The sequence below is a fragment of the Pelodiscus sinensis genome, chromosome 21, assembly GCF_052426305.1.
Source record: "Pelodiscus sinensis isolate ZL-2025 chromosome 21, ASM5242630v1, whole genome shotgun sequence".
NCBI lineage: Eukaryota > Metazoa > Chordata > Testudines > Trionychidae > Pelodiscus > Pelodiscus sinensis.
Window position 1 is genome coordinate 22,748,119 of NC_143072.1, and position 24,745 is coordinate 22,772,863.

At 41.1% G+C, this 24,745-nt stretch overlaps 1 protein-coding gene across 2 annotated transcripts in view; it reads right to left on the reverse strand.

Moving 5' to 3' along the window:
- Positions 1-24,745, reverse strand: part of CLTC (clathrin heavy chain) — a 54,565-nt gene that overhangs the window by 5,123 nt on the left and 24,697 nt on the right. The window contains exons 3-31 of one of the 2 annotated variants that reach the window (XM_075904695.2): positions 23,200-23,468; positions 22,574-22,735; positions 21,444-21,557; positions 20,811-20,984; positions 18,228-18,425; positions 17,099-17,299; positions 16,017-16,169; positions 15,457-15,579; positions 14,892-15,029; positions 14,243-14,407; positions 13,952-14,132; positions 12,320-12,483; positions 10,451-10,576; positions 9,658-9,800; positions 8,796-9,030; positions 8,138-8,260; positions 7,887-8,032; positions 7,445-7,628; positions 6,789-6,981; positions 6,008-6,165; positions 5,650-5,814; positions 5,356-5,463; positions 5,004-5,171; positions 4,181-4,330; positions 3,367-3,498; positions 3,075-3,185; positions 2,653-2,823; positions 2,200-2,421; positions 808-828 (exon numbers count right to left, since the gene is read on the reverse strand). In XM_075904695.2, the coding sequence (XP_075760810.1) occupies positions 808-828; positions 2,200-2,421; positions 2,653-2,823; positions 3,075-3,185; positions 3,367-3,498; positions 4,181-4,330; positions 5,004-5,171; positions 5,356-5,463; positions 5,650-5,814; positions 6,008-6,165; positions 6,789-6,981; positions 7,445-7,628; positions 7,887-8,032; positions 8,138-8,260; positions 8,796-9,030; positions 9,658-9,800; positions 10,451-10,576; positions 12,320-12,483; positions 13,952-14,132; positions 14,243-14,407; positions 14,892-15,029; positions 15,457-15,579; positions 16,017-16,169; positions 17,099-17,299; positions 18,228-18,425; positions 20,811-20,984; positions 21,444-21,557; positions 22,574-22,735; positions 23,200-23,468 (4,598 nt within the window). The remainder of the gene's footprint in view (positions 1-807; positions 829-2,199; positions 2,422-2,652; positions 2,824-3,074; positions 3,186-3,366; positions 3,499-4,180; positions 4,331-5,003; positions 5,172-5,355; positions 5,464-5,649; positions 5,815-6,007; positions 6,166-6,788; positions 6,982-7,444; positions 7,629-7,886; positions 8,033-8,137; positions 8,261-8,795; positions 9,031-9,657; positions 9,801-10,450; positions 10,577-12,319; positions 12,484-13,951; positions 14,133-14,242; positions 14,408-14,891; positions 15,030-15,456; positions 15,580-16,016; positions 16,170-17,098; positions 17,300-18,227; positions 18,426-20,810; positions 20,985-21,443; positions 21,558-22,573; positions 22,736-23,199; positions 23,469-24,745) is intronic. The other variant, XM_075904697.2, reaches the window with a different exon arrangement.

The following is a 24,745-nucleotide window of genomic DNA, read 5'->3' on the forward strand; positions in this document are numbered from 1 at the left end:
GCTGGGCATAATTGAGATGCAACAGGCAAGTGCCAGAGAGGCCTCAAAAGCAGTCAGGTTTTAGCATTACCGCTTAAGGGTTTTTGGTTTGAGGAAGATAGCAAGAGGCTGGTTTTTAGGGAGCTAAAAAGCCCTGAAGGCAGTCTTCACTTTTGTTCTACTACAAGGGATTTGTCAGAGGGGAGAAGAGAACAAGACTCGACACAACAGCTTAAGTTTCAAGTTACTGCATGGAAACAGACTAGCACCATAACAACTGGAAACCTGAAGAAACATGAGGAAAAGTCTCTTCTGAAGCAGCTAGTATCTATTCTGCCTACTATCAGCACACACATTAGTAAGAATCAATGAGTCAGACTGGATCACAGTCCTTACAAGTTTCGGTGTACATTCTTTAGCAATTTTCACAAAGCATACACCTATATTGTGGCTGGAGTTGGAATAGCTTTAGTTATGGCTTTTTGTAGAGAAAGTTGCTATTGCCCAATTCCTACTGTTTGCACAGTCAATTTCTTCTACACAGTATTGGTCAACATTAGTATCAGAACAGTACTCGGACTGTGATCCAACTGAGCAGCCTTCTGCCCTTCCTAAAGAGTCTATTAGCCGATTAGTAGCAAGTGCATCTACTATTTTTCCTACAGTTCTAAGTATTGTAGTTTTTAAAAGCTTGCAGAGGCTTTAGTGAGATTGTTGGGGAAAAAAGCAGTAGCAGCAGTGTAGTAAAGGTAGGAAGAGGGGAAAAAAACTCATGCAGTTTTAGACTTAGTCCTCCAGACTTAAATATGGAAAAGAATCAACTTTCACCTTTTCCTTTATTGCATCAACCTGCAAAGAAATTCAGAAGTGCAGCTTAGAAAAAAACCAAATTCTGTACATAGCACATAATGGTAGAATGAGCAACATAAGAATCAGGCAAGAAATAACTTAAGGTGCAAGAGGAAAAAAGGAGTAAACACTAAGGACGCTAGAAGTAACTGCTTCAGAGGTTTGTATTAGTTAGCAAATCTCAGTGACTGGTAAGTCAAACTAAGACTAAGATAATGCTGCAAGAGCATTTATACTGTAATACATACACTAATCCCAATACAAGACTAGTATGCTCCATCTCAAAAAAGGTAACACTGATATTAGTTTGGACTAGTCAAAGTATCCCATAGCCACCCACAAGAAACATTCAGCATAACACTGAGTTGCTTTCAACCAAAATTTCTTTGCACTAGTTTGACTTCAAGTGGCTCTAGAATTGCCCCAAAAATAAAGATTCCTTTTGAAGATGAACAGGCAAGTCTGTGCTACCAAATGTTTCTTTATTTTGCTTTATCACTCAAAAGCCTGGTAGCCCTTGCAGAAGTTTTACCATTTAAAAAAGTCCAAAAGATGCATGGAAAGTGACCTAAAAAACCCAGCATAGCTGAAGTTGTCCAAGAAGAAACTGGTGACATTGAAACTGAAAATCACTACTAAAAAGCCAAACAGAAGAAAGTTAAATAACTTGTGGCTTTTTCCTGAAGGTTTACACATGTAAAGTAAACCCTTGAGGGGAAAAGCATCTGGGAAAATATATAGTCTGTCAGATTTATCTGGACAGTCTTGCTGGAAGGAAAGCATCCTGAAAACTAAAGGAGTGTTTCAAACAAAAACAAAAAAAGCAAGCAGAAGTGAAAAGAGGCTAGTTAAACTACAGCGGAGCATCTTCTAGCACTAGAATAAGTGTCCTTGAATGCATGTTTGGGTATTTTGCTTCCTAGCTGAAGTTTGAGATTCCATCCCAAAAATGAGCCTGGATTGACACATTACAATTGGTCGTTGCATATTTTGCTTCCTGTATCTTTTGACTAGCCAAATAGTTGCTGAGTTACCCAAAACTATTTTCTTCATTGAAAGTTATGGCAAACATGTTTAGATTCAAGAGTATCCAAGACATTCCACTCCTGTCCACCTGGAAATGCTAACCCATAATACATGGTAGTTTCTAGACTTCCACAGTTCAACAAGGAGAAAGTTTCACATCTAGAGTCACATGATGCATGTAGCAGGAAACTAGGTGCAGATTCTGCTAACTTGTAGCTAGCCAACTGAAAATAAGAATGAACATGAGACATTTGATAAAGCCAGTATCAATATTTGTGGCAGGTGAACAGAGTTTCTAACAGCAAGTGACTATGAAGATCTCATTGTCAAACTAACAGCTCCTACCTTGGTCAAGTACTCCTTCATGACCTGAATAAAGTAGGGCATGGCAAAGTCCATGATGTTGTGCCTCCATGCAGTTTCTAAGACAACATCTGGCCTTAGAAGGTCATAACAGGTGAAGAGACAAGCTCCAAAACATTCTCTTTTTTCTTCCTGCAAGAACCACTGCAGCAATTCTTCTGCCAACTCTGTATCTTTGGATTCTGACGCATATTGCATTGCATCCTAAAGGAACAAAAAGCCTCATTAGAAACACCTAACAGTGCAGGAACATACCGACACAGGGTCTTTTGGAATAGATCCAAACTTAAGTGTCCTACTTAGAAGACGGAGGCTTCCAAGACGCACAAAACTTTAAGCGCTTTATACCAGTGGGGGTGGGAATCACTGCTACTAGTATTAAAGTAAGCCAGGTGAAAGATACATCTTCATAGCTGTAGTTTTTTCCAGTCTTACCTTATACAGTCTGTCTTTCTTGCAGAGTTCGACACTTTGTTTCCAGCGATTGTTGCCTTTAAAGAGATATGCAGCAATTCTTCTGAATTCAATCAGCTCATGCTTCTCTAAGCGCTGAGCAAGGGAAATGTTGTCAAAGTTGTCATAGGCATCTATGGATGTCCTAAGAGCCTGAATTGGAATAAAATTAGACATTCAAGCCTCAGTGCTTAACAGTTTAAGGAAAGTTAATCAAATCTAGGTTGAGTTACAGTTGAGCTGTCGGCATTGTTCCTTTTCTCAAACCTGAGTATTTTCAGATCTGAAATAATCCTAGTGTTATTCTAGTTAGTGGATGCAAAGTTATGAATTGGTATAAGTCAGTAGCAGTTAACATGCACAAAAGGTGTTTTAAAGAAGGGCAGCACTAAATTCAGTCTTACCTGATAGTCTTCTTCTATAATGAAGAGATTATTCAGAGACTCATTCACTGATTTGTTGTTGTGGTTTTGAACTGAGCGCAAGTAGGGTTTAACAAGTGGAAGCTGTTTAACCTTCAAGAGAAATGAGACTTGAGAATCCTGAATATAGCAAGAACACTCAAACTTGTAGAGGTTTGTCAGCGCTACATTCACATCATTTGACTGGAGTTGAGAGGCAAAAACCTTTACATGCAGCCAACTGCTTTGTCTCCACTTGCAAAGTCTGTTTCAGAAAATAAAAAACCCAATTTACCTTACTGAAGAAGTTTACAGCACGAGTATGATCCAGCCGGGGAGAAAGCACCATCAGCAGATCATTGAGCAACAAGGGTTTAAATTCCAAATAAAACTGGATTGCTTTGTAATACAGCTCCACATTGGCCACCTAAAATGCAGATAGCATCAAGAATTATTTATCAGATATTTACATATTCTATCCTGTTTAGAGATTTCTGCATAGGTTTCAAGCAAGTTACCTGAAACATGTGCCTGCAGGGCTACTAACTGGCCCAGAAAAAGGGGGGGGAGAGGAGGAGGAGAAGAGACGAGGAAGGATGGGGCCCAAAGGGGCCTGGAGTTTCTGGCTGCTACTACTAGTAGTGGCTGGAGCTCCGGACCCCTTTCAATTGCTGTGGAAGCACCAGAGCACTTCTCTGCATGGCTCAGGGTGTGGGCAGTGCTGCTGTCTGGGCTGTGCCAAGGGCTGGCTGCCTTCAATCCCACCCCTTCTGGGTGGTAGAGCTGTCCACCTACAAACTTTACCCCTGTGTGCCTGCCAGCATTAAGAAATTCAGATTTGCTCAGTGTACTCTTTTCTATGGTTTGATTAACTATTAGCTTCCAAAAAGCTATCCAATCAATCATTTGTGCCATTGTAAATCTGCTAGGCATTTACCATGTATCCAGCGTCCCGATATAAGCATAAGATAGTGATGTAGAGGAGAAGAGTTATGCTGAAACTAGTACCAGTTCTTTAGCTAGGATATTGTCTCATCAGAAATCCATTAGCTAGAATGCCAATCAAGCCATGCAGAATGGTGGGGAGACCTAACAGGATCAGTCAGTACCTTGGTGATGATATCTTTGAACTGTCCTTCTTTCCATGCATCAGTTGGGTGGTTCATCATTGTGATGATGGCATTATCGTACTCTTCATATTTATCGTACAAGAACACCAGCTCTGCCCAGAGATGGGCTTGTTCTGCAGCTCTTAACACCTACAGAGAATTAAGTGTCAAAGTTAGAGGTCAATAGCTCAAAAGCTAGAACTAAAGATGTAATAGTGTAGTCAATTATAGCATTATCTGTAAGCTTTTGCTTATAAGTTGACTACATGAATTTCCTTTTCCCCCCTTGCCAGTAACTTTAGCAGGCTGGCTCAGTAGGTCTGGACCCCAACCCTAGTCAGGGGCTGCTGCCCTCCCTGCCTTTAGAGGCAGCAGCACAGGGCAACTGACAGCCAGTCCACATGGGGAGCTGGTTTTTAAACTCCAGTGCCATGTGTCCTAGGGAGGGAGGCCAGAGTGCATGGGCTGGCAGCCCCACCCCTGGGAACTCTAAAGTAGTTGACTAGCTGATAATTCACGAGGTTACTCAACTATTCAACTAATAGATATTTAACATCCCTAGCTAGAACAGGCCCTTATGATCTCCTCATCTGAGCTCCTGTGTAATATAGGCTCGTGGATTTTGACCTGCCATGACTAGCTTTCAGCTTCAAAAATACTCAGTAGCTTTAGAGCACTGATTTACTTTCACTCTTGGTATTTCATTGGTGTTGATGCTTACTGGATCAGGTGGTTTTATTAGGAGGGAGTCTTTCATAAAGAAATGAAGTTATTCTCTGTACTACCCAGTACTGCTTAAATGCACCTGAAGTTCAAGACTTGCCTTGGGAATGTTGACTCTGGACCAGAAGAGTTCCAGGTGCTCCCTCATCTTCTGGGGCTTGAACTTTGAGTAGAGAATGGCTAGCTCTGTAAACATTCCCATGTGCGCACGCTCCAGTCCCAGCGCAGCCTCCAACATAGTGATCAGCTCCTCAAAGTAGCCACGATCCTTAAGAGACAGGTGCAGTTAGAGACAAGCTGTAGCAAGAAGTTAGGAACTAATGGATAAAAAGACAGCATGCCAACTTTGAAACAAAAGTGATCCCATCACCGAGAGTTACAATAGCATTTATGTAGGTATGCTTTGGTTGATGCTTGTAGTATTAGAACAAATTTAGTACAGGTCTTGTTACCTGGTAATAGTTGATGAGCTCTTCCAATTCGTCTGCATGCACTACAATATGAAGTCCACACATCTGGGCTAGACGGAACTCTTTCCCATCAACACAGGCAAAGCAAACCTGAAATTCAGGAATACATGAATTTTAGACAAAACTGAAAAACAGCTCTAGCTAGCTGTATACTGAAGAGTCCAGTCAAAAAAAGTTAGGATTTAAGAAGCTACCAGTAAGACCCCAGAGGCAAGCTTCTTTGATCTTTCACATAGAGCTGAAGCGTTTAAATTTTTTAAAAGTGGGGCAATTTACCTCTTTCCATGTTCGAGTGCTGTTTGCTTTCCTAGCACCATCAACAGCTGCCTGGTATTCACCTAGGTGAACCAATGTGGATGCCAAACGGCCAAAGTTTGACACATTATTATACAACAGCTTAGCAGCATCGTACATCTTCTCATCGTAGCAGCGATCACCAACCTAAGATTAAGTTGAAATATTAGCCTTCCAGTCAAGCTACAGAACAAATTTCAATCTCTATAAAATTCTAACATTAGAGCCATCCCAAAGTTTGAAGCCATTAAAACCCAATATTTGCTTGGCAGACCAAAGCTTGGCATTGTCTGAAGACCAAAGTTTACGACAGCTAGAGAACCAAAGAGCAGGAACTCACTTGCTGTATGTGAGCATTATTAGGTCCATTTATGAATTCTTCCAGCTCAGCTAGACGATTTGTCTTAGCAAGAGCAAAAATGAGTTCTGTTTCCACATAGGACTCCCGGGCTTTTTTGCGTGCCATCTGTAGGTACTTCACCAGCTCTTCCCAGTTTCCTAGGTGAAGGAATTTCACATTGTAGGTGATTCAGAGAAGATACCATTTTTAGTTTGATCATGACCAGGACTGGAAATCTGTTAGTTTTACAACAATTTCTGCAAGTAGCAAACATGACTGTAGCCAAGACTAAAGAGTTTACTACTGAGAGTTGCCCAGCTTCTCATGCTCGAGACTAGAATGATCTGAGTCTCCCACTACAGGAGATATTTAAAGCTCTGTAACTTGCATTTTATTTTGCTATTGTTATATAGTTAAAAGCAATACTCACATTTCAAAAGCCTGGGGGAGGAGGGGAAGAGCAGCTAGAATAGCTGCCCAGGAGAGGGCAGTAAAAACTGCAGAGGAGCTGGTAGTGATTTATAGTCATTTGATCAGCCATATTTGAAGCTGTCAACTTGATTAAACTTTGATCACTTCAGTATTAAGATACAAGACAAAGCTGAACCTATTTCTTTAGTTCAGCAGAATTTAATACAACCCATAACACTAGCAGGTAAAAGCTTGATTGTAGGGTCATTTCAAGGACTACAACAGCTTATGTTTTGGTTAAAGTTCAGAAATCTGGACCTACCAGAATAGCACAAGAGTCAGTTTGACTATAAAAAGCTAGATATCTTACCGCTAGCATTGGCAGCTTGAACGACTTCCATGTAGGAGGAAGGATCATCTGCTTTAATGTAGGAGTCAATTGCTTCTTTTACCATCCCTTTCTGAAGCTGAGCTTTGGCAAGCTGACTCCACACAGCAGGCTCATTGCAGCGTTCAGCAAATTCATATGCACGATCCAGGTTTCCAATGTGCTCAATCAATACCTGAGGAAGTGGTAGCAAATCAGTCACCATCAATACAGACATTAGTCTTGCATTCCCAAAAACTAATGGTTGTACTCAAGACACTAGTTTGTTTTCTTTAGACTAGGGAGTAAATCAAGTTGTTGGTTGAGAGCCAAAGCCTCACTAATGCTTAGCCCAAGTGTCCCAAGAACAATCTTCCACCTTCTGCAACAAGTCTGAAGGGACAGCCTAAGAAAGCATAAGCCTAAACTCATCCCTTTAGCTCCACTCAAGGCTTGTATAATCAAAGCTGAGACCAAATAAGCCCAAGCAGCAGTAGTGAGGTGACTGGTCCTGCCATCTTTGAAAGGCGATTCTACTGTTGGCAGTCCCTTCAAAAATGATGGGCAGCAGCAGAGCCAAGAGGTGTCACCATTTAAGGCTTCTGCTGTCTCAAGAGCTGAAGAGATTTCCTAACAGAAGAGATAAGAATTTAGGATACCTGCACAGCTGAGGTGTTGACATCAAATTTCCTGAAGATGGCAAAAGCCTCCTCAAAAAGTTCGTTACTGATAGCAATGTTTGCAATGTCTGGAGCATCATAATTATCTAGGCGGTTGATATATTCCATGACACGAGTACGGTCTGCTTTAATAGCTGTGAGAATGAGGAGGTTTTGCAGGTTCCTAGCAAGACAGGTGAGTGCAGAGTCAGTTGCTTCACCCATTAAATTACTGGTTAGTGTTATGAAGTCAAGGACTTCACCATCCTAAATTCCCATCCCCAAACCATGAAGTGTTATGAACTTAAGCAAATACATAAAAAAACTGTTTTTACTCCACAAAGCAGCTGGAATTTACACTGCAGCAAGCCTCAGCACAGAGCTAGACTGCTTCTGTGGAGCCTACTGAAGTTTCCTTTGCATGGTTTAGAGTTTTACCCACCTGTGTTCACTGAACACAGAGTTATCAAGAACTATTTTCTCCAACAGTTCAATGAGCTCATTGGGAAGATCAGCAGTCATGAAAGCTTTTACAGTAACAGATACTTCTTCAGGGTCCTGTGTCTCAGACAGTGCAGTCTGCACAACCTACAGACAGGAGACAAGCCATAGTCAGCAAGATACAACTACTTGGCCCTCAATTATAGCTTTCTGTGATTAGGTTAAGCAGCAGGAAGTTGAGGGAGGCTATACCTGGTCAATAAGTGGTCTTCTGTAAGGATTGCTTTCCAGCAGTACACTCCCCCACAATTCAGGATCTTTACGGCGAACTAAGTAACGCGAGAGGCTCTTGAAAAGGGAGTTTTCATTGCATACCTAAGAGACAAGGCAGATAATGAAATAGTACGGAATTGCTTAAGACTTGCTTTATTTCACAGAAATAGGGTAGAAGGGACCACAAGAGGCCATCTATTCTAGCCCCCTGCTCAGCTTTGGAAAGTGCTAGACAGTCTTCCAAGAAGAATTATATCTTCAATCTTGGGACTGAGAAGACCAAATTAACTTATTATGTGGTGTGAGTTTGGCAGTAAAATAAGCTCATTTCAAGACTCATGCCAGAAATCCCAAACTTTGACACATTATTTTGTCTCTGGAATGTCACTCACTGTTGTCCTATTTGCTCAGATCCTTGGAAGTATTTATCTTGATGAAAAAGTAATGAGTAATGGGATTTTTTTATAAACTGGAGGCAGGGAATAGAGTACATTATGCTACCGTGATGCTAGTTAATTCCCACTTGTAACTTCACTGCAAACAAAGTGTCTGCTTCTGCAGTTAATGCACAAGTCTCTTCCCAAGAATCAGTCAAAGTTTAGTCTGAGTCCACCCTGAACTCATTGAATATACGCACATTAATAAGCTCCAAGTCACACTGGCCACGCTCATAAGCCACACATGCCAAATGAGGGTCTCTCTTCTCACAGTACTTTCCCACAACACGACTGTCATAGTAGGGATTCTCACGCAGAAATCTTTCTGGGTTGTTGTTGCTGTCTATGTATATTTTAGCCAGTGCATTATGAGTAGCTGGCTCCTCACAACCCTCATGAATTCTTGCTTCTAACCATGGAAGAAGCAGTTTTAGCCTAAAAACAAAAAAGGTAAGTGTTATGAACAAGTCTGCAGGATCTACCTGACAAAGACCTCTCCAGAGTCTCCCTGAAGTGTCTACATATAATTCATCCTCCTTTCCTTATAAGGAGTATTTATCTTAAATCTCTATTTAAAGCCATCTAGTTAAATGCCAAAAACCAGAGCCACCTCCATTAAGTCTTAATTGCCAAGCCAGTGAAGTCTCCAGATTAACCTCTGGAGTCTACAAGATTAGGTACCCTTTCCCATTAGTCTCCACCTACAATATTCCATACAAGACACTACTGAAGTAGTACATAAAGCTGAAGACAATTTAAGACCCGATGTTCATAACATTTCAGCAAATGTAAACTTATTTCCTGTATTGGAGCCAAAGTATCCCTAAAACAAACCCAAGAGAAGTCTGTTGCAGTAGCTTTTGACTTCAAGTTCAGGGATAAAAGTTATAAATTTATGTAACCTCCTGTACATTTAAGTCATTGTAACAAAGGAGTGGCCTTTACAGGTTTTGGTTAAAGATTAGGGCCTAACTTAATCAGAAGGTACTGAAGTTGAGGGAGCAGCCAAATTGAAGCCAATGCTAAAGGTGTACCGAGATGTTATTTGTTACCACTGAATACCTGTTTCTTTTTTCTACTTCTGCAACAAGCTCATCAGTGGAAAACTGGCCTCTCACAACTAGGATCAAGTTCTTTATCACATCTTCAGAACAATCCACATCAAGCAATCCTCCAATGACAACAGGCAGACGGCTTGGATTCACCTAGGGCAACACAAATATTATAATGATGAATTGGAGTACCAGCTATGGAGAGAGCATTTTCCTTCCCTGAGAATCTAGCAGTTCATACATGTTCTGCTTCAAGTGGGCCTCATTTTCTCCTAATCTGACTCAGACAAGTTGAGAAATCCATGCATCAACCTCACCAATCTGAGGATTGGCAAGAGCTTAAGTCAGAGTTCAGCAACAGGGCTAAGTTGACGTGTTATTCTAAAGTTTTAGGCCATTTTAGCAGTCCTTAAATGCAGCAGCTACTACCAGCTTGTGGGGTAGTTTGTTGTACAAACAAGAGAAGGAATTAAATCAAGTAGTGTTTGTGAGGTTAAAATCCCCTTTCCCAGAAAAAGGGTTTGCTCACTAATGAGGTGGCCAGACAATCACTTGTTATGAGGAAGGCCTGCTCATGTTCTGAAGATTGTATAGCTATATTGAGTGCACAAAGGAAGTTACATGGTTAACACCCTCTCCAAGTCTGACAGCAAACTTAAAGTAAAAGGATTTAGAACATTAATGTGGCATTTGTTGGTACTACATGCATGTGTGGCCATGACTGTCCTTGTGAAGAGAAACTGGATGAGGCCATATCAAGCCATTTGGATAGAAACTTAAGTCCCTCGACATTTGGTCCTTACCTTTTGTACATAAATCTCAATATATTTTTGGAGGTTATTTCTGTACAGGTACAGCACAAGATCATGGACAAAGTCAAAGCGATCACACACAATGATTAGTGGTAACTGGTCAGTCAGTTTTGCTTCCTGCAAAGAGCAGAGGAAAAAAAGTGGAGCTATGAATACACATTAGAAGACTGGACAGTGGATAAGTAAAGCAAGTCTGAGGAGATTGTCTGATCAGAGATACTTAACATTAAATTCAACTGATTTGGTTTCCTAAACTACTTTACCTGACTGCATGTTATCATTATCAGTTCTTTGAAGACATGCACATGTAGTGAATTGTCAATGTTTACACCTAGTTATACCTAGAGCAAAAAATCTGAAGTCTGTCATGGATCCCTGAGACACCCACATCTACAAACAGTTTTACAACACAGAACAATCAGTATTACAAACCTAAGCTATACTTCAGCATTTGTGAATTGCCACTGGCATTGAGTGTGTAGGATTAGCACTCTGGGATTGCAACAGGAGGAGTCTAACCAAAGAGTTGAGGATGGAGCTGGTCTCAGTCATGTGAGACTACTAGTTGGGCATAGATTTGAGCTCATTACTTCAGGTGTAATGTGAGCATCTCTGGAATCCAAGAAATCTATTGTTTGTGAATTTAGTTAGGATGTGTATGCAGAGTCACATCTGCCTTAAAAGCCTACCCAACTACTGCATTGACTCACTGACTTGTGGCTGCAGAGGTCAAAGTCAGAGCATGCATCAGTAACTTGTATGTCCAAAGGCCTATGGGAATGAATGCCCCAAAATTATCTGCCAAAAAGCAACATGTTTAAAGGTAGAATGGGAGCCAAATACTGTACATTTAGAGTACCCTGACTAATCAACCTAATCTGAGCTGCTGGAAGTTGCTTAACTGGCACATCCCAGAATGTAATTCTACATACAAATGGACACTGAAGGATCTAACCAATGGGGAGACCTATACTCAGATTTACCTGGTACATGTCCTGCACATTCCACAGACACAAGGAACAGCACAAAAAATAATAGCTTCCATCAGGAATTTGACAGTAACCATGGAAGATCATATGTCAGATTGTAAACCAGCAAGTCACACCACCTTCCCCCTATAGCAACTTCTCTTCATTTAGTTTCCAGAACACTAACACAAAACTTCTCTACATGCCAGGTGTGGGACTGTTGAGCAGATAGCCATTTGTGTCAAAGCTATAATAATAGCAATAGGTGTATTATGCTATCCTGCCAGAACAAAAATGTGAAGCTAGTCCGATTGGCAGACACTTTCATAAACAGTGTAACAATGCCAACTGGCCACCAAATTTTTTTTTTTTTTTTAAACTTTGTACATGGTCTCTTTCCATCCTCAAACCTGATGGAATATCATTAATTCTCTAAAAAACATTTCACACCACTGTCCCATAGAATTGAAGCAGGGGGAAGGGGAGGAGATATTGGCATGGAAAAGAAAACTAAACAGGTAACTTTTAGAATGTTTTCCATTCATAGTTCATGTTAAATCCAACTGGCATCATATATTTCAGTTAAGACTGTTAGCATCATAGAGGTGGACATGTTCAAGTTAAGGAACAGACTGGCTCAGCAGTATCCTCCAATACAGATTAGGGTAACACATGAGGCCTGAAGAACAGCTTTCATCTTCCCTATTTTACAGAAGGTCTCCAGATTAGACCACACACCTTAAAGATTAAGAACTCTGCTTTGAGCTTTCATATGTGCAATCTAGTGTGTTCATGGTCAAAATATCCACCCCTACTAGGACAGCACAGAGTGACAAGTAAAGCAATCATGCTGCAAAGGAGGCCACACTGCAATGCTATTCAGACTCTGTACCTTGAGGAAGTTTTTAACACGTTCTGGATCATAGCAATTGCTTTCTCTGCAGATTCTTTCCACTTCTTTAATCTGCCCTGTCTTGCATGCAGCTTGGATATATTTGAAGTGCACATCTGGGTCCTGGCTGAAGTTTACAATAGAGCCCAAGAAATAAAATAGACCTTAAGGGAAACAAGATTGAATATTAATTGTCTTAATACCAAATTAAGAGTTGATTATACAAGAAGTCTTAGTTTGGCTCAAGTCTCAGACAGTAGCCATGGGATACCCAGACATTTGAACTTAGTTTCTTCAGTTTGAAGACAGAAGGAACATTGTAGCTCAAATGTAGCATAATTTCTTAGGAGAGCATGCGCAGAAGATTAAGGCTGTGTGACTGCCATTGCCTGCACTGCTCCAGCCAGCCCACTCACTAGGGTGTTATACAAGTCCAGTTGCTCCAGGCAAGTAATGAAGGTTGAGTCCAGTCCAATTAGGAAGATTCACTTTTTCCTTCCTCTTGGCTGGCCAAGAGGTCCTCCATAGTCAAGCTATGTGCTTGCACCATGATGCAGCCACAAGTCAGCCATTCACTCTTTCCCATGTTGAGAGGATGGACTATATGGCACACTTTGGAAAAGCATTCAGCAGCTCTGTTTCCAACATGGTGTCTGGTAGGTACTTTAAGGGAGCAGTGTTCAGCTAGCTCAGTTTTTTCTTGCATCTAAATGGTCTTGCACAAACTTTGCTCTTGCTCTGCAGTTTACACTTTGTTGAGGTAGGAAGTTAGCTGACCATCCAGCTGGTTTTTAATGGGACAGACCCATATTGAAGCCCTCACAAGTGCCCTGCTTTTTTATAAAAGGGACAAACTATCCTGTATTTTCTACTGCCCTACTGGTCAATCAGTGCAGCCCCAGATGCCTTGTTTGCCCTAGTCCCCAGCATTCCTTCTTCCTCCTCCTGCTGAAGCCAGGAGCTCCAGGGCCAAATGCCCAACCCTGACAACCCGAAAGGATTGGAAGCTAGGTGCCTCATCTCTGGGTCATCACCCCTCCCCCCGATGAAGCCAACAGTGGCAGGGCAGAATCCCAGATCCCCAGTATTCCTCCATGTGACAGAAGCCCATGAGCAGGGGGTACCAGGGATGTTCCCCAAACTACAGTGCAACTGCAAGTGATAGCGCCACACCTCCTGTCCCCCAGAGGCCCTCCTTCCCCACTTGACCTTGGAATTCTAGCACAATGGGGGGGGGCAGGAAGATTACTGCAGGCTTCACATTAAGCATGTTCAATGGCAAGTTCCAAAAGTTTCTCCAAGTGTCCCATGTTCAGCACTGGGAAATATGGTCACCCTACATAAAGGAGGGCAGTGACTAAAGTGCACACAAATAGGATTAAGGTCCAACATTATGTGCAACTGCCAGGTCAGATGCATTCTGGAATATGCACTTCTCTGAAGTCCACTGAAGTGGCCAGAAGGCCAATACTTGATAGCACTGCCAGAGTCTGTTTGGCTAGACATCCTGTTCACCTTTGACAGAAGGGAGGTGTTCCCTTATACAAGGAAGTGAGATGGAAAAGCTCCCCAAAGACTTAACACCTGTTTAAGGGAAGTAAGGCTAAGCAGAGTACTCCTAGCACACCTTACCTTCAAAGCTCTTAAAAGACTCAAACAGCTCAATAAGCGATTGGGTTGACAGCTGTTCATGGTATTTTGAAGCTACTTGAACACAGATCTGAAGGTTTTGACGAATGTTAGCAGAAAGCATGGCACGCAGGCACTCCAGAGAGTCTTCTACTGACAAGGAGCCAAAATAATTCACCAGCCACTAGAGAGACAAGATTATGTAGAATCTTTAAGTACCAATTTTAAAGCTCAATTATACTGCATTTGATTAAGATCCCAGAACGTAAGCTATACAGATTTTGGATTCTTTACCTCAGGATTGAGAAGATGAGTGTGGACAACTGCACGCTTGATATCATACAAGTCAGTGAAGTGTTCTAATGCTCTCTGCAGCAGGCCAGCTTTCTCACACAGCTGTGCAATGTGAGCCCGGTCATAATGAGTAAACATCTGGTTTCCCAAGATAGCATCTGCAACCTATAAAGGGTAAAGAGTTAAAACAAGATGGGGTTTACTCTCCTTAATGTCCAAACTCCAGAAGTAACCTGTATATGCTTAGATTAGTAGCTACCTGGAGTAGCTGTTACTACCTAAATCAGAATGAAGTCTAGTCACAGGATCTTCTGTAATTCAATTCTGAAGCAGTTATTTAAGATACTAGAATTAGAGCCAGGATTAGTGGTAGGCTCTTACACATGAATTTGAGACAGACTTTTTTTGGTGGGGGAGGGAAATAAGCCAACAGCTTCCTTTATCTTATTTGAAGATTATAAACAGGGAAGTTGTCAGGACCTACTTTCAATAATTAGATTTAGGCAAGTTATTAATTATTTCATTTTAAGTGTTTCAGAAAGTTGAAACCCTTAAGCTACTATGTCTAAAATAGACGATTCATACTATGCTATTGGAAGTTTGACTACAAGACAAAAACCAGTTTCAGCTGTCAGTCTATAGGACATACCTGAGGTGCATGCATGAGGTTCATCTCAAGTAAACGTGTTTGCAGGGGACCCTCAGAAGGGCGATTATTTTTCAGTGCATCCAGCAAGAAAGCAGTACACTGCTGAATTAGGTTGTACTCCATAAAAACATCCACAATCTGCAACAAACCAAACAGTTAGTACTGCACTTTTAACAGTGGAAGTGGAAAGGTTTCATTTCGAGTTTACTTCTAGCATGAAGATTTAAATGCAGTCATGAGATCTGGCTTAATTTTACTAGTATTATCCCAGGTCAGTCAATGGGTGCTCTGTATGAGCAGGACTGCCTCCTAATGGAGACAAGTTAGATTTACAACAGGTTATGCTCCAAGCCTCAAGGCAGATGTACCTAAACTATCATTTGCTTGGAGACATGGCTGAACAAGCTTAGTTTACCTATTTAGGTTTAAGTTTGCATCATCTTAATCTAATTTTGAAAAGGTTCAGTAAGAGGCAATTTAAGATCCTTCCCCCACAGGCAGCTTTACACAGTGGTAGGCATATATCCCCATTCATTGTGTTAAAATTTGCAAGAGTTGGAATTACTTGTGTGATATCTGCCAGAGGTTCTTCATCCTGAACTAGCATTTGAGCAAACTGCTGTCCTTGGTCAGGGCTGATTCGCATTACATTCCTTAGCAGGAAGATCCAATCTGGAGTATATCCAACCTGTAAGGAGCGCCACAATAAAGATAGTTAGTGCTTCAAGAGCAAAATAAATCAGAGCTGAGGAACAGTTGCTTAGTAGTGTCTGGAATCAGATTGTTTTATAACTCATAGCTCTTGTCCAATCTGTATGGGGAATGTAAAAGCTGCCCGAGATCAGTCAGTGAGATCTTGATTATGCCAGCTTGTCTCACACCCCCACCACCCTTTAAGGCCAAAGTGTAAGTTTTCACATTAAAGGGAGTCTTGAAAGCAATGTTTTGCCCAACACACTTGCTCTTTACATAGTGATTTTGAGATTAAAAAGTCATGCTACATTTGTTATAGTAAGAAACATGCGACTGTTTTTAAAGATTTAGTAGTCGTTCTTTAGTTTGTGCTCTTGGATTCAATAATGTTTGCATTGCAAAGTGCAACTTATCTATACTTGCACAGCTCACCTTCTTAGCATACAGAACAATCTTCTGGACTTGTCCTGTTTCAGCAAAACATTGAATGACCTTGTTAGGCACATTAGCTCTTAGATAGACACTAAGTGCCAATGTAGGGTCCACAGACTTCACAAGATCTCCTAATTCCTCTGAACACTCCAGCTATGGAGAGAATATAGTTAAGAACGTTTTAATAAAGGTACAGATCTATAAATAAGAGTACCCATTGTACAATGCTGTGATAGATCTTATCCTGCTAGATAGAGTATTTTATAGTAACTGGATTTAGACTGTTGTAAATTGATTTATAAAATGCATCCTCATTTGTTATTGTTCGCGAGCCAACTTTTTAGCTTTACAAGAATCTTTTAGGTAGTACCCTACATCCATGGTGGCAGCAATATAATGCGTTATATTCCAAATGCCCCATAAGTTCTTGTACGTTGAGCCTTGTGTCCTTGTTTTATCACTTCAGAGTAAATGGGAGAGTTCTGCATTTGGCTATTATTTCCTTATAACCTCAAGGTGCTGCTAACAGCATCTTAAGTGAGATTTACACAAAAATCCCAGTTGGATCAGGTCAGACTAGAGACTAACTAGCAAGGATCAGGTAGGTCTGCATTACAATTCTTGTTCTAAGTTAGGGCAAGAGTGTACTTGTTAAGCACTGAGAAGGGCAGGCTTATGTCTGCTAGTGTCAACTCCTTCCAGCTAATTAAGGAGTGGCTCTGAGAAGTGTCCCTGCCCACATCATGGGATTAGTCACAGCAAGCATTACCACCACTTTATTTCTGAAAAAAGGTTTGAATAGAGAAGTGTCTGCAAGGACACTTCTAACAAATGATATTTCTTCACCCACTCTGCCTGACTCTCAGAAGTGAGGGCTGCAGATTTAACAAAATCATGGACACATTTATGCTGGAGCACTAGATCAGTCTAGAGATACGTATCCCACAAAGACAGCAGTGCACATAAGTTGCAGTACTGAATTCTGCACTGCATACAGGGCCACTGGAAGAACTGAGACAGGATATGGCCAGCGCTAGTGGCGATTACCCTACTTTTGTAAGTGACATGCCCGGCAGCTTTACCTTATCCTCTTTTAACCATTTCTCCAGAAGCTGTTTGCGTCCCTGCTGAAGCACTGGCCTGCAAAGTTCCAAGGATTCATATTTGTTCAGCTGGCCTTGATCTAGAAGAATTCCAAAGTACTGGAGCAAGGGAGAAGTCTGACCGGGCTGTGCTTGAACACTCTGAAATCGGCGTATGGTGTCTGGGGTACGCAGGATTCCCTTAAATACAGAGGATACATTTTATTCCCTGCTCTGTTCCAGAAAAAAAAAAAACCTACATTTTACAAGTCACTCAGGACTATGTCGTCTGCCAGATCCAGACCATTCTTTGAATGTTTAAAAACAGTCTGCCCTGATAGCAGCTACATTAACCCGAGTGGCATTGTCTATCACTTAGCTTTGGTTGTGACATGGTTTCGGTGTAAGCTCTGGCACCAGCCCAGCACTAGTATAGGATACATTAAGGCTGAAACTGATCAGAGATGTACAAAACAGTAACCTCTAGTTGGAAATACTTTGTCAGCCTTCTCAGGGTAACAAAGCAATGTAGCTATTCAGTAAGTAGGGCTGGCACACTGGGCTCTAAAGGAAAGATTTTACTCCCCCAGTGGTATTAAGAGTCCAAGAGCGCAACTGTCACAAGGAGCCTTCACATCCTTTGACTTTCAGCTCTGTGGACTCTGGCTATTTTCCCTCTAACTCCTAGCTCTTATTGATCCCACATCTTCCCACAGTAAAGCATCAGCAGTCCAACCTGAATCTCGTTTGAAATCCTGACCAAGGACTTCCTCTCGTAAGTCCCCTACTTCATATCCATCTAGTACCTAATTTAAAAACAGATTCTGCAGAATAAGGACATAGCTACAATATCTACTTTCATCCAGATTACTATGATTGTGTGTTACTCCATCCACCTTTGTTCCTTCAGTTTAGTTGTTCCACTGAAGAGGTCTGTCCTAGCAAATTGCTTTGGTGAACACACCTGTAAGCCATTTCTGTAGTACTAGTTCATAGAGTAAAATTCTGGTCTTGCTAAGTTGCTTATGTGACTAGACAGACTTCAGTCCACACAACACATGGAGATCTAATCTTGTCAATATGAAGAATGTATTTCCAGCTGTGAGGCACATTTAGCAACAACTTATACCTTTGGTGCATTTGCTGCCACTTTTGCTGCCTCCGAGTAGTTTCCCTGGGCAAACAGCGCATTGAATTTTCGGGCAAAGAGTTCCTCAGCTCCTGCCAGATTGTTGCGAACTGCCATTCGCAGAGCCAGGTCAGGATTTTGCAGCACATTAGTGATATAAGGGATTATGTTCTCTTCCTCCACACATACTGAGAGCACCTGAATTGGAAAGAAAAAACCCAAACATTTACTATGAGTGAAAGATTATGCACACCAGCCACTCAGATTCATTCTGCAAGCACTTTCAACACTGCCATGACAAGTTAATTGTTTAAGTTGAGGATAGGAATAATGAGTTAGATTAAGCAGAATAATATTTAGGCTGAATACCAGGAGCCTGCTACTGCAGTAAGCTATTGACTTGAGCTTATCCTGTAGAAAAGCCCCATTTCTTGGGCCTACAATTTTAATATCACTGGGGAACAATTTCCCTGACAAAAAGGGATGGGTACTAGCATTAAACAGGTCCCTTCTATTTCTCCTTATTTTTTTTAGTTAAGTCTAATGTGCTGGTTACGGTTTAAAAACTTCCAATATTTATAACCATTTTCTTCTGAAATCACGAGGTTGAATATTGCTTGTGCAGTGTTAAGTTGAGATGTTTCTCTATCCAAACACTAAATTCTAGTAGTGTTTCTAGAGTATTCCTTTCAGAGCCAGTAGTTTACACATCAAAAACTGCTGAATTACTGCTTACTTAGCAAGTCTTTCCTGCCAAATTGTTTGATATTAGCTGCTATAAGAAACCCCGGCAGTAATGTCCTTAGCCTCAGGCACAAGACTTGGAGAGCCAGCCCCCTGCCCACCCACACACTATTCCAATTCATATGTTCTTCCACTCCATTTGTGGAAGACAAAATTCTCCACCACATGTTTCTGCCAGAAGTATTAGCCAAGTCTCTTCAAACTGCCTCCACTCATCTACAAGGTCACTGACATGACACTGTTCCTTTCATTCACCATGCCATCTGACAGTATTCCTAGCCCACAAGCCTTAACTGAACCTGTATCTAAGGCCACACGAACCACCACTAATGTGCAAAAACAAAGTCACAATCAATTTTACTTCCTAGATTTAGCACAGTCTATACCTAATCCTAACTGGAAATAGCTACAATATCTAAGGGATAAACAGACTAAGTTTTGCCAAGTACAGATACAAGCTGTTAACATTAGGAAAAAGTCATCCACTAGCACTGCAGATCATAAGAACATGGTAGAGCTATTGGTGATGATTCTAGTTTTAATAGCTCAAGTTCCCCCACGTGTTGCTTCTAGGGAAGTTTTCCTTGTAGCATCTTACATGAAGTTTAATCTGAGGGGGAGTTATGAATATTAATTACACATTTTCCTGAAATAATTCAGACAATATCCTACTCTTGTGGTCTGACTTTTGAAGTGTCTGCATTTTAGTGAGTGATACAAGATATCCAGCACTACCCTTTTGAACTGAACATTTATACAAGTTCTCCCAAACACCCTGATTTACAACATTAGACATTTGCTTGGTGAGGAAGCTTTTACCACTTTTATAGAGGATAGATCCTAAAGGACAGCACTGGCAGCAGCTCATGTTACTATGATACAGGTCACCTTTCTAGTTTAAGTATTGAATGACACTGCTTAAAGAGTTGAGCTAGGTTGAATGCAGGGATTCTCACACCAGCAAGTAGACTTTACCCACAGAAGTTCTTCCTAATTACAGGCAGATGAGGTTCTGTACAAGTAAATTGGAGTTATAGAATAACTGGGAAGAACTAAGACACTGCAACTGTTTCCTGCCTTTGTTCACCAGACTTCTAAATTTGAGCCACTAGTGATCACTATTCAGGCATCTAGTTCTACCCCTTTTCATAAAGGGTACAGATTTCTACACTGAACTTCTAACTCCTGCCCACCCCCCATCTAGCCAAAGTGTACACTGCTACAGACCCACCCCGATAGGATAAAAGTAGCACATTTGAATTGCAGTAGTGTTAAACATGGTCCAAAAAAAATTGATGCTAGTCAAACATTCATGACCTCTGATCAACCACCACTTAGTATCTTTTAGGGGCCAGCTGGTAAACTGTCCCATGAAGCAGACTGCTGCACTAGAGAAGTTGAACCTGTATCACTCTTGGGAAGTTGATTGGTGCTAAACCAAAGCATTTGCTGGACCACAGGAGGTCAATATTGTCTAGTAGCATTGACAGCACTTCCCCTGCTTATTGGGCTCTAAAACATCCTGTGGTAAAAATCAAGCTAAACAGCCCAGAACCAGAACTACTGGCTGTAACCGAACTTCATGGGACTGGGAAACATGCCAGTGTCTGCTAACCATGGGTGTGTCCAACTAAAATCATGCTGACCATGGATGTTGCTGGACCAAAGATGTTCAGCCTGTACTTTCACTTTAAAGTGTCCAAGTCAATGTATTCATCACAAGTTTCCAGAAAATGAGCATTTGAACAGAAGTTTGAGAATACTTAGTCATGACGCCTGCCCACTTGAATCTTGCTAGTACAGTCTTAGCCACATGCTCTAGAAACAGAATTTCCTTACTTGTCCCTTTCTGTTAACACCTATAATTCCAGCTGTTGCTTCATGCGGTGCAGTGACAAATATAGTTTCTCCACTGATTCTATTCATGTAGATACAGGTGCCAGTTTCAAGATCATACAAGTGGATGTAACCGTATTTTGTGATCAGAAACACCACATCATGCTTTTCACTAATCTGCAAGATAAAAGTAAGGTTGAATAATCAGTACTCTTAAAACGTGTCATTTGTTGCAATGTTACCATGGTTAGCAGGAAGTGGTACAACTGTTTTCTTTGCACAACCAAGTTTAATTGTGCTTGAGTGAGGGTGTGCACTTGACAGCACAGTAGCAGAATGTCTGCTTCAATAGACTGTCATGAGTTTACCTACAAAGTCTTGATACTTGTTCTGAAGAGAAAGGATAATCAGCCATTAAAAGTGACTACGTTTATGGCTTGAAGGGGGAAATGCTCTAAAAGTTGTAGAATTTTTATACTTAAAGTGCAACCACCACATTAGGACATTTACTTTGCTCTGCAAAGCCTCTGATTCTGTAGTTGCTCAAGGTGGTGCACGCATTATCATCCTGTTATGTTACCATATCTGCTGAGTCAGAACTTATCCTTTCATCTTGGTCATGGACGTCTATCATACCTGCATTGCTACAGGAAAGTCATTCTGGGCTTCAGGAGGAAAAAAGACATCCACTGCTTTCTTGGGAAACGGCTGGTTCCCTGTTGGTGGTGTGCCAACTTCAATGATATGCAGCTGCACAAGAGATGAGATTAGAATTAATTAACCCTATTTCTTGAAATACTGCATAGCTACATGGTCACTCATGTTCTGGGTACCAGAGTCAGACTAGGAAGTGGCAGACATAAGGGCTGTGTTTGCCATGTGAGCCTTTAAGCAGTCTCAGAATTCAGATTGTGGGGTCAAGAATGCTATGCTGAGTTACTGGATCTTACTATAAGAAAGAGCTTAGAGGCCACAAGATATATTGTTTACACCCAGAATGCTAGGCGAGTCTTCCCCAATTTTGCCACAAAGCCATTATTGGCTGAACAGTTTTGCTGCCATTTAACTGTTGGTCTATGCAGAAAAGTGTCCAATCTGACTGCATTCCACAGAGAAATTCAAGTTTAATTATCACTGAAAAAAGCTAGTAAGCTGCATGTTCTGTGTTCTATGCTCAGTTGTAAGCCAGACAAATTTGTTTTCTACTTTAGTCTTTCCACTCCTGAACCCTCATTTGCTATTCCAAGTAGAGGAGAACCCCAAAGTTTACCTCCTGCTGGAACCCACTAAAGCTAAGCATTATAGTGCACACTAGCATCAGGGAGGACAAGCAAGAAGAGATCTGCCACTTAAGTCTGAGGTCTGTTTGCTAAATCAAGCACCAGAGCTTTTGCTTATTTCAATTTGAATTCTGGGTCCTTGGAAAAAACTTTAGCAATGCGACTTGTTCAGATATCCTCACACATTAGGGATTTGTCCAATGGGCTATTTGTTACATTATCTGAAATTACTTAAGGGGTCGGTAGTGATTTGGCTAGGAGCAGTGTTAAGATTTAGGTACAGGCATATAAAAAGCCATGAGTAGTGGTAACCAATGCAAGCAAGAACTTCCTTCTAAAACAGAGTGAAGACAAACATACTAGGTAGTTCAGTGCCTCAGGTATGCACTGTAGTACTTTACCTCTAAGGTTTGTGATCTGTCAGCTCCCATGCTAAATAGGCTAGAACAAAAATAAGGTAGATAGCATTGAAGCATCAGAGCTTACCTTGCCTCCAGCTTGACCTCTTACTGCAAAACAGAAGAGAGTAGATTCTTCAGCATTGCCTTCCATCTTGAATTGAGCAAAGCTAGCTGCATGCCCTTCAATAGGCTGAGACACCTTCCTATCTACAGAATAAAGCTGCATGGCTCCCACCACACGATTTTGCTAAAGAGAGAGGTTAGTAACAGATTATTTGCTGCCACCACCATCTTAAGTACCGGCAGAGTGTTATGGGAAAATAGTCATTTAGCTTGAGTTCTTATACAGTTTATAGAATCAGTGTGCTGACTTCACTCCCTTTTGCTAACCAGACATGAGTTGTGCTAACCAGATACGAGTTGTACATTAACCCCACTGTATCAGAATAAGATTATAAAAACCAAAAAATGCCAAATGAAACAGGGAGATAGAAAAGCCATACCCACTCCAAATAAAGTCTGTTCAGAATTAAGCTGGGAGTATCTTAAGACAGTCTTAGGCCTTAGCATAGATTTGTTGTATCTAGAACCAACATTCATTGTCTGTTACAAAGGAGTCAGAATAGTACATATTGGAGGGAAGTTATGCTGGTTACAGAGAAGGGTATTAGTGAAGTTTTAGGCTTTTCAGATGAGACTCTAACTAAGTACCTGTGCGGATATGCCAGTCAGAAGTAACCATTTCTGCTTAGCATCTGTACGATAGTTGATGATCTGGCAGCCTGCAAGACTAGAGTGTCGGTCAAACATTTTCACAGGCTGAGATTCCCCCTCCATGCTCCAGTGATAGACTGCATTGTCAGTTACAAGAGCAACTGTGTTCAGAGAAATCCATTTCCAGAAGGTAACATCATCTGTCATAGTATGAGCCTTCATTTTACTCTTCATCTCAATGTTAAAGATTTGAAGTGTTTTCCCAGCTAAAAGACACAAGTTCAGTTCAATAAGCTGAGTTACCAATTGCCTCCCCTTTGAGTACCACAATAGCTGTACTATGAAGTTAAATTTGCATCTAGCCTTCCTCTTAGGAGGATGCCATAGTGCACTGCACTTGCCAGTGATATTCATATAGTCAGCTAGACATTAAAGCTAATTAAATACATGGCTGTATAAAAACCCTGACCTCAAAATTGGTTAAGCACCCAATTGATAATTAAAGTGGTTTCCACCATCTGTTAAGTGCCTGACCAGATTAGTTAACATATAACCAAATTAAGAGCACACATTTACAGAACACATGGTTGAATTGTTATAAGGTACACTAAACTTTAGCTGTCAAGTGTCCACATTTGTTTCAAGTATAACAAATGACAAGGATAAGAGGGTCAAGAAGTGACTGTCAGATTTGTTTGTAGTTAACCACAATGCTTAAGTTGGTAAGCTAACAGGTTAACGAAACAAAGGATCTTTGGTTGCAACAGACCAGAGATAAATATCAACTATATATGGGACAGGAGGGGTAGAAGGGAAAACCAGAACAAGTGACTAATGCAAGCTCTAGAGCATAGGGAAAGGCAAGTGTTTTCAGTTACACGGAAGGATAAGTACACAGATCCCAGACAACCATGCTACCTCCCCAACCCCACCACTGTATTCCTCCTGCCACCAAGATGCTTAGATTCATTCTACTTTAGTGTGAGGAATCACTATTACTTTAAGAGGGGAAGCAAGAAAGCTTGGTGTGACATGCCAGAAAAAAAAACATTCTGGTCTCAGCTAACTGGTAAGATTAGGGAATGTAGGATGCAGCAATTTCAAGCTATTCTCACTATTAGACAGTGAAAGTAGCTAGAGTCACATATGATTGTTACTGTAAGATGCAAAACAGAGGCTGTTTCATTTACACTGGTTGCTACTGAAAGCTAGCCATCAAAAATGTGTCTTTTCTGAACCAGGTTTCTGGGTTAAAGGTTAAAAAGGAGTCCATATGGGTTAGGATATGGATCTACTACAAATCTTGGTTTGGTTGACACTCACTAAAAAGATAGCCATACCAGGCTAGAAATAGGTTAAGGAATGCTACATCTGAACTGCAGGTAGCAAGTATAGTATCTCTAGCACATAAGACTGCCGTTCATTTCAGTGTCTTGTTTTGTACCATTTCATTGTTATTTTTCAAGTATGGGGCATGAAAGTTATCCCTTATGCTACAGGAATTAGCGTTCACAGCCCAGTTATTTCCATCCCACACAATATG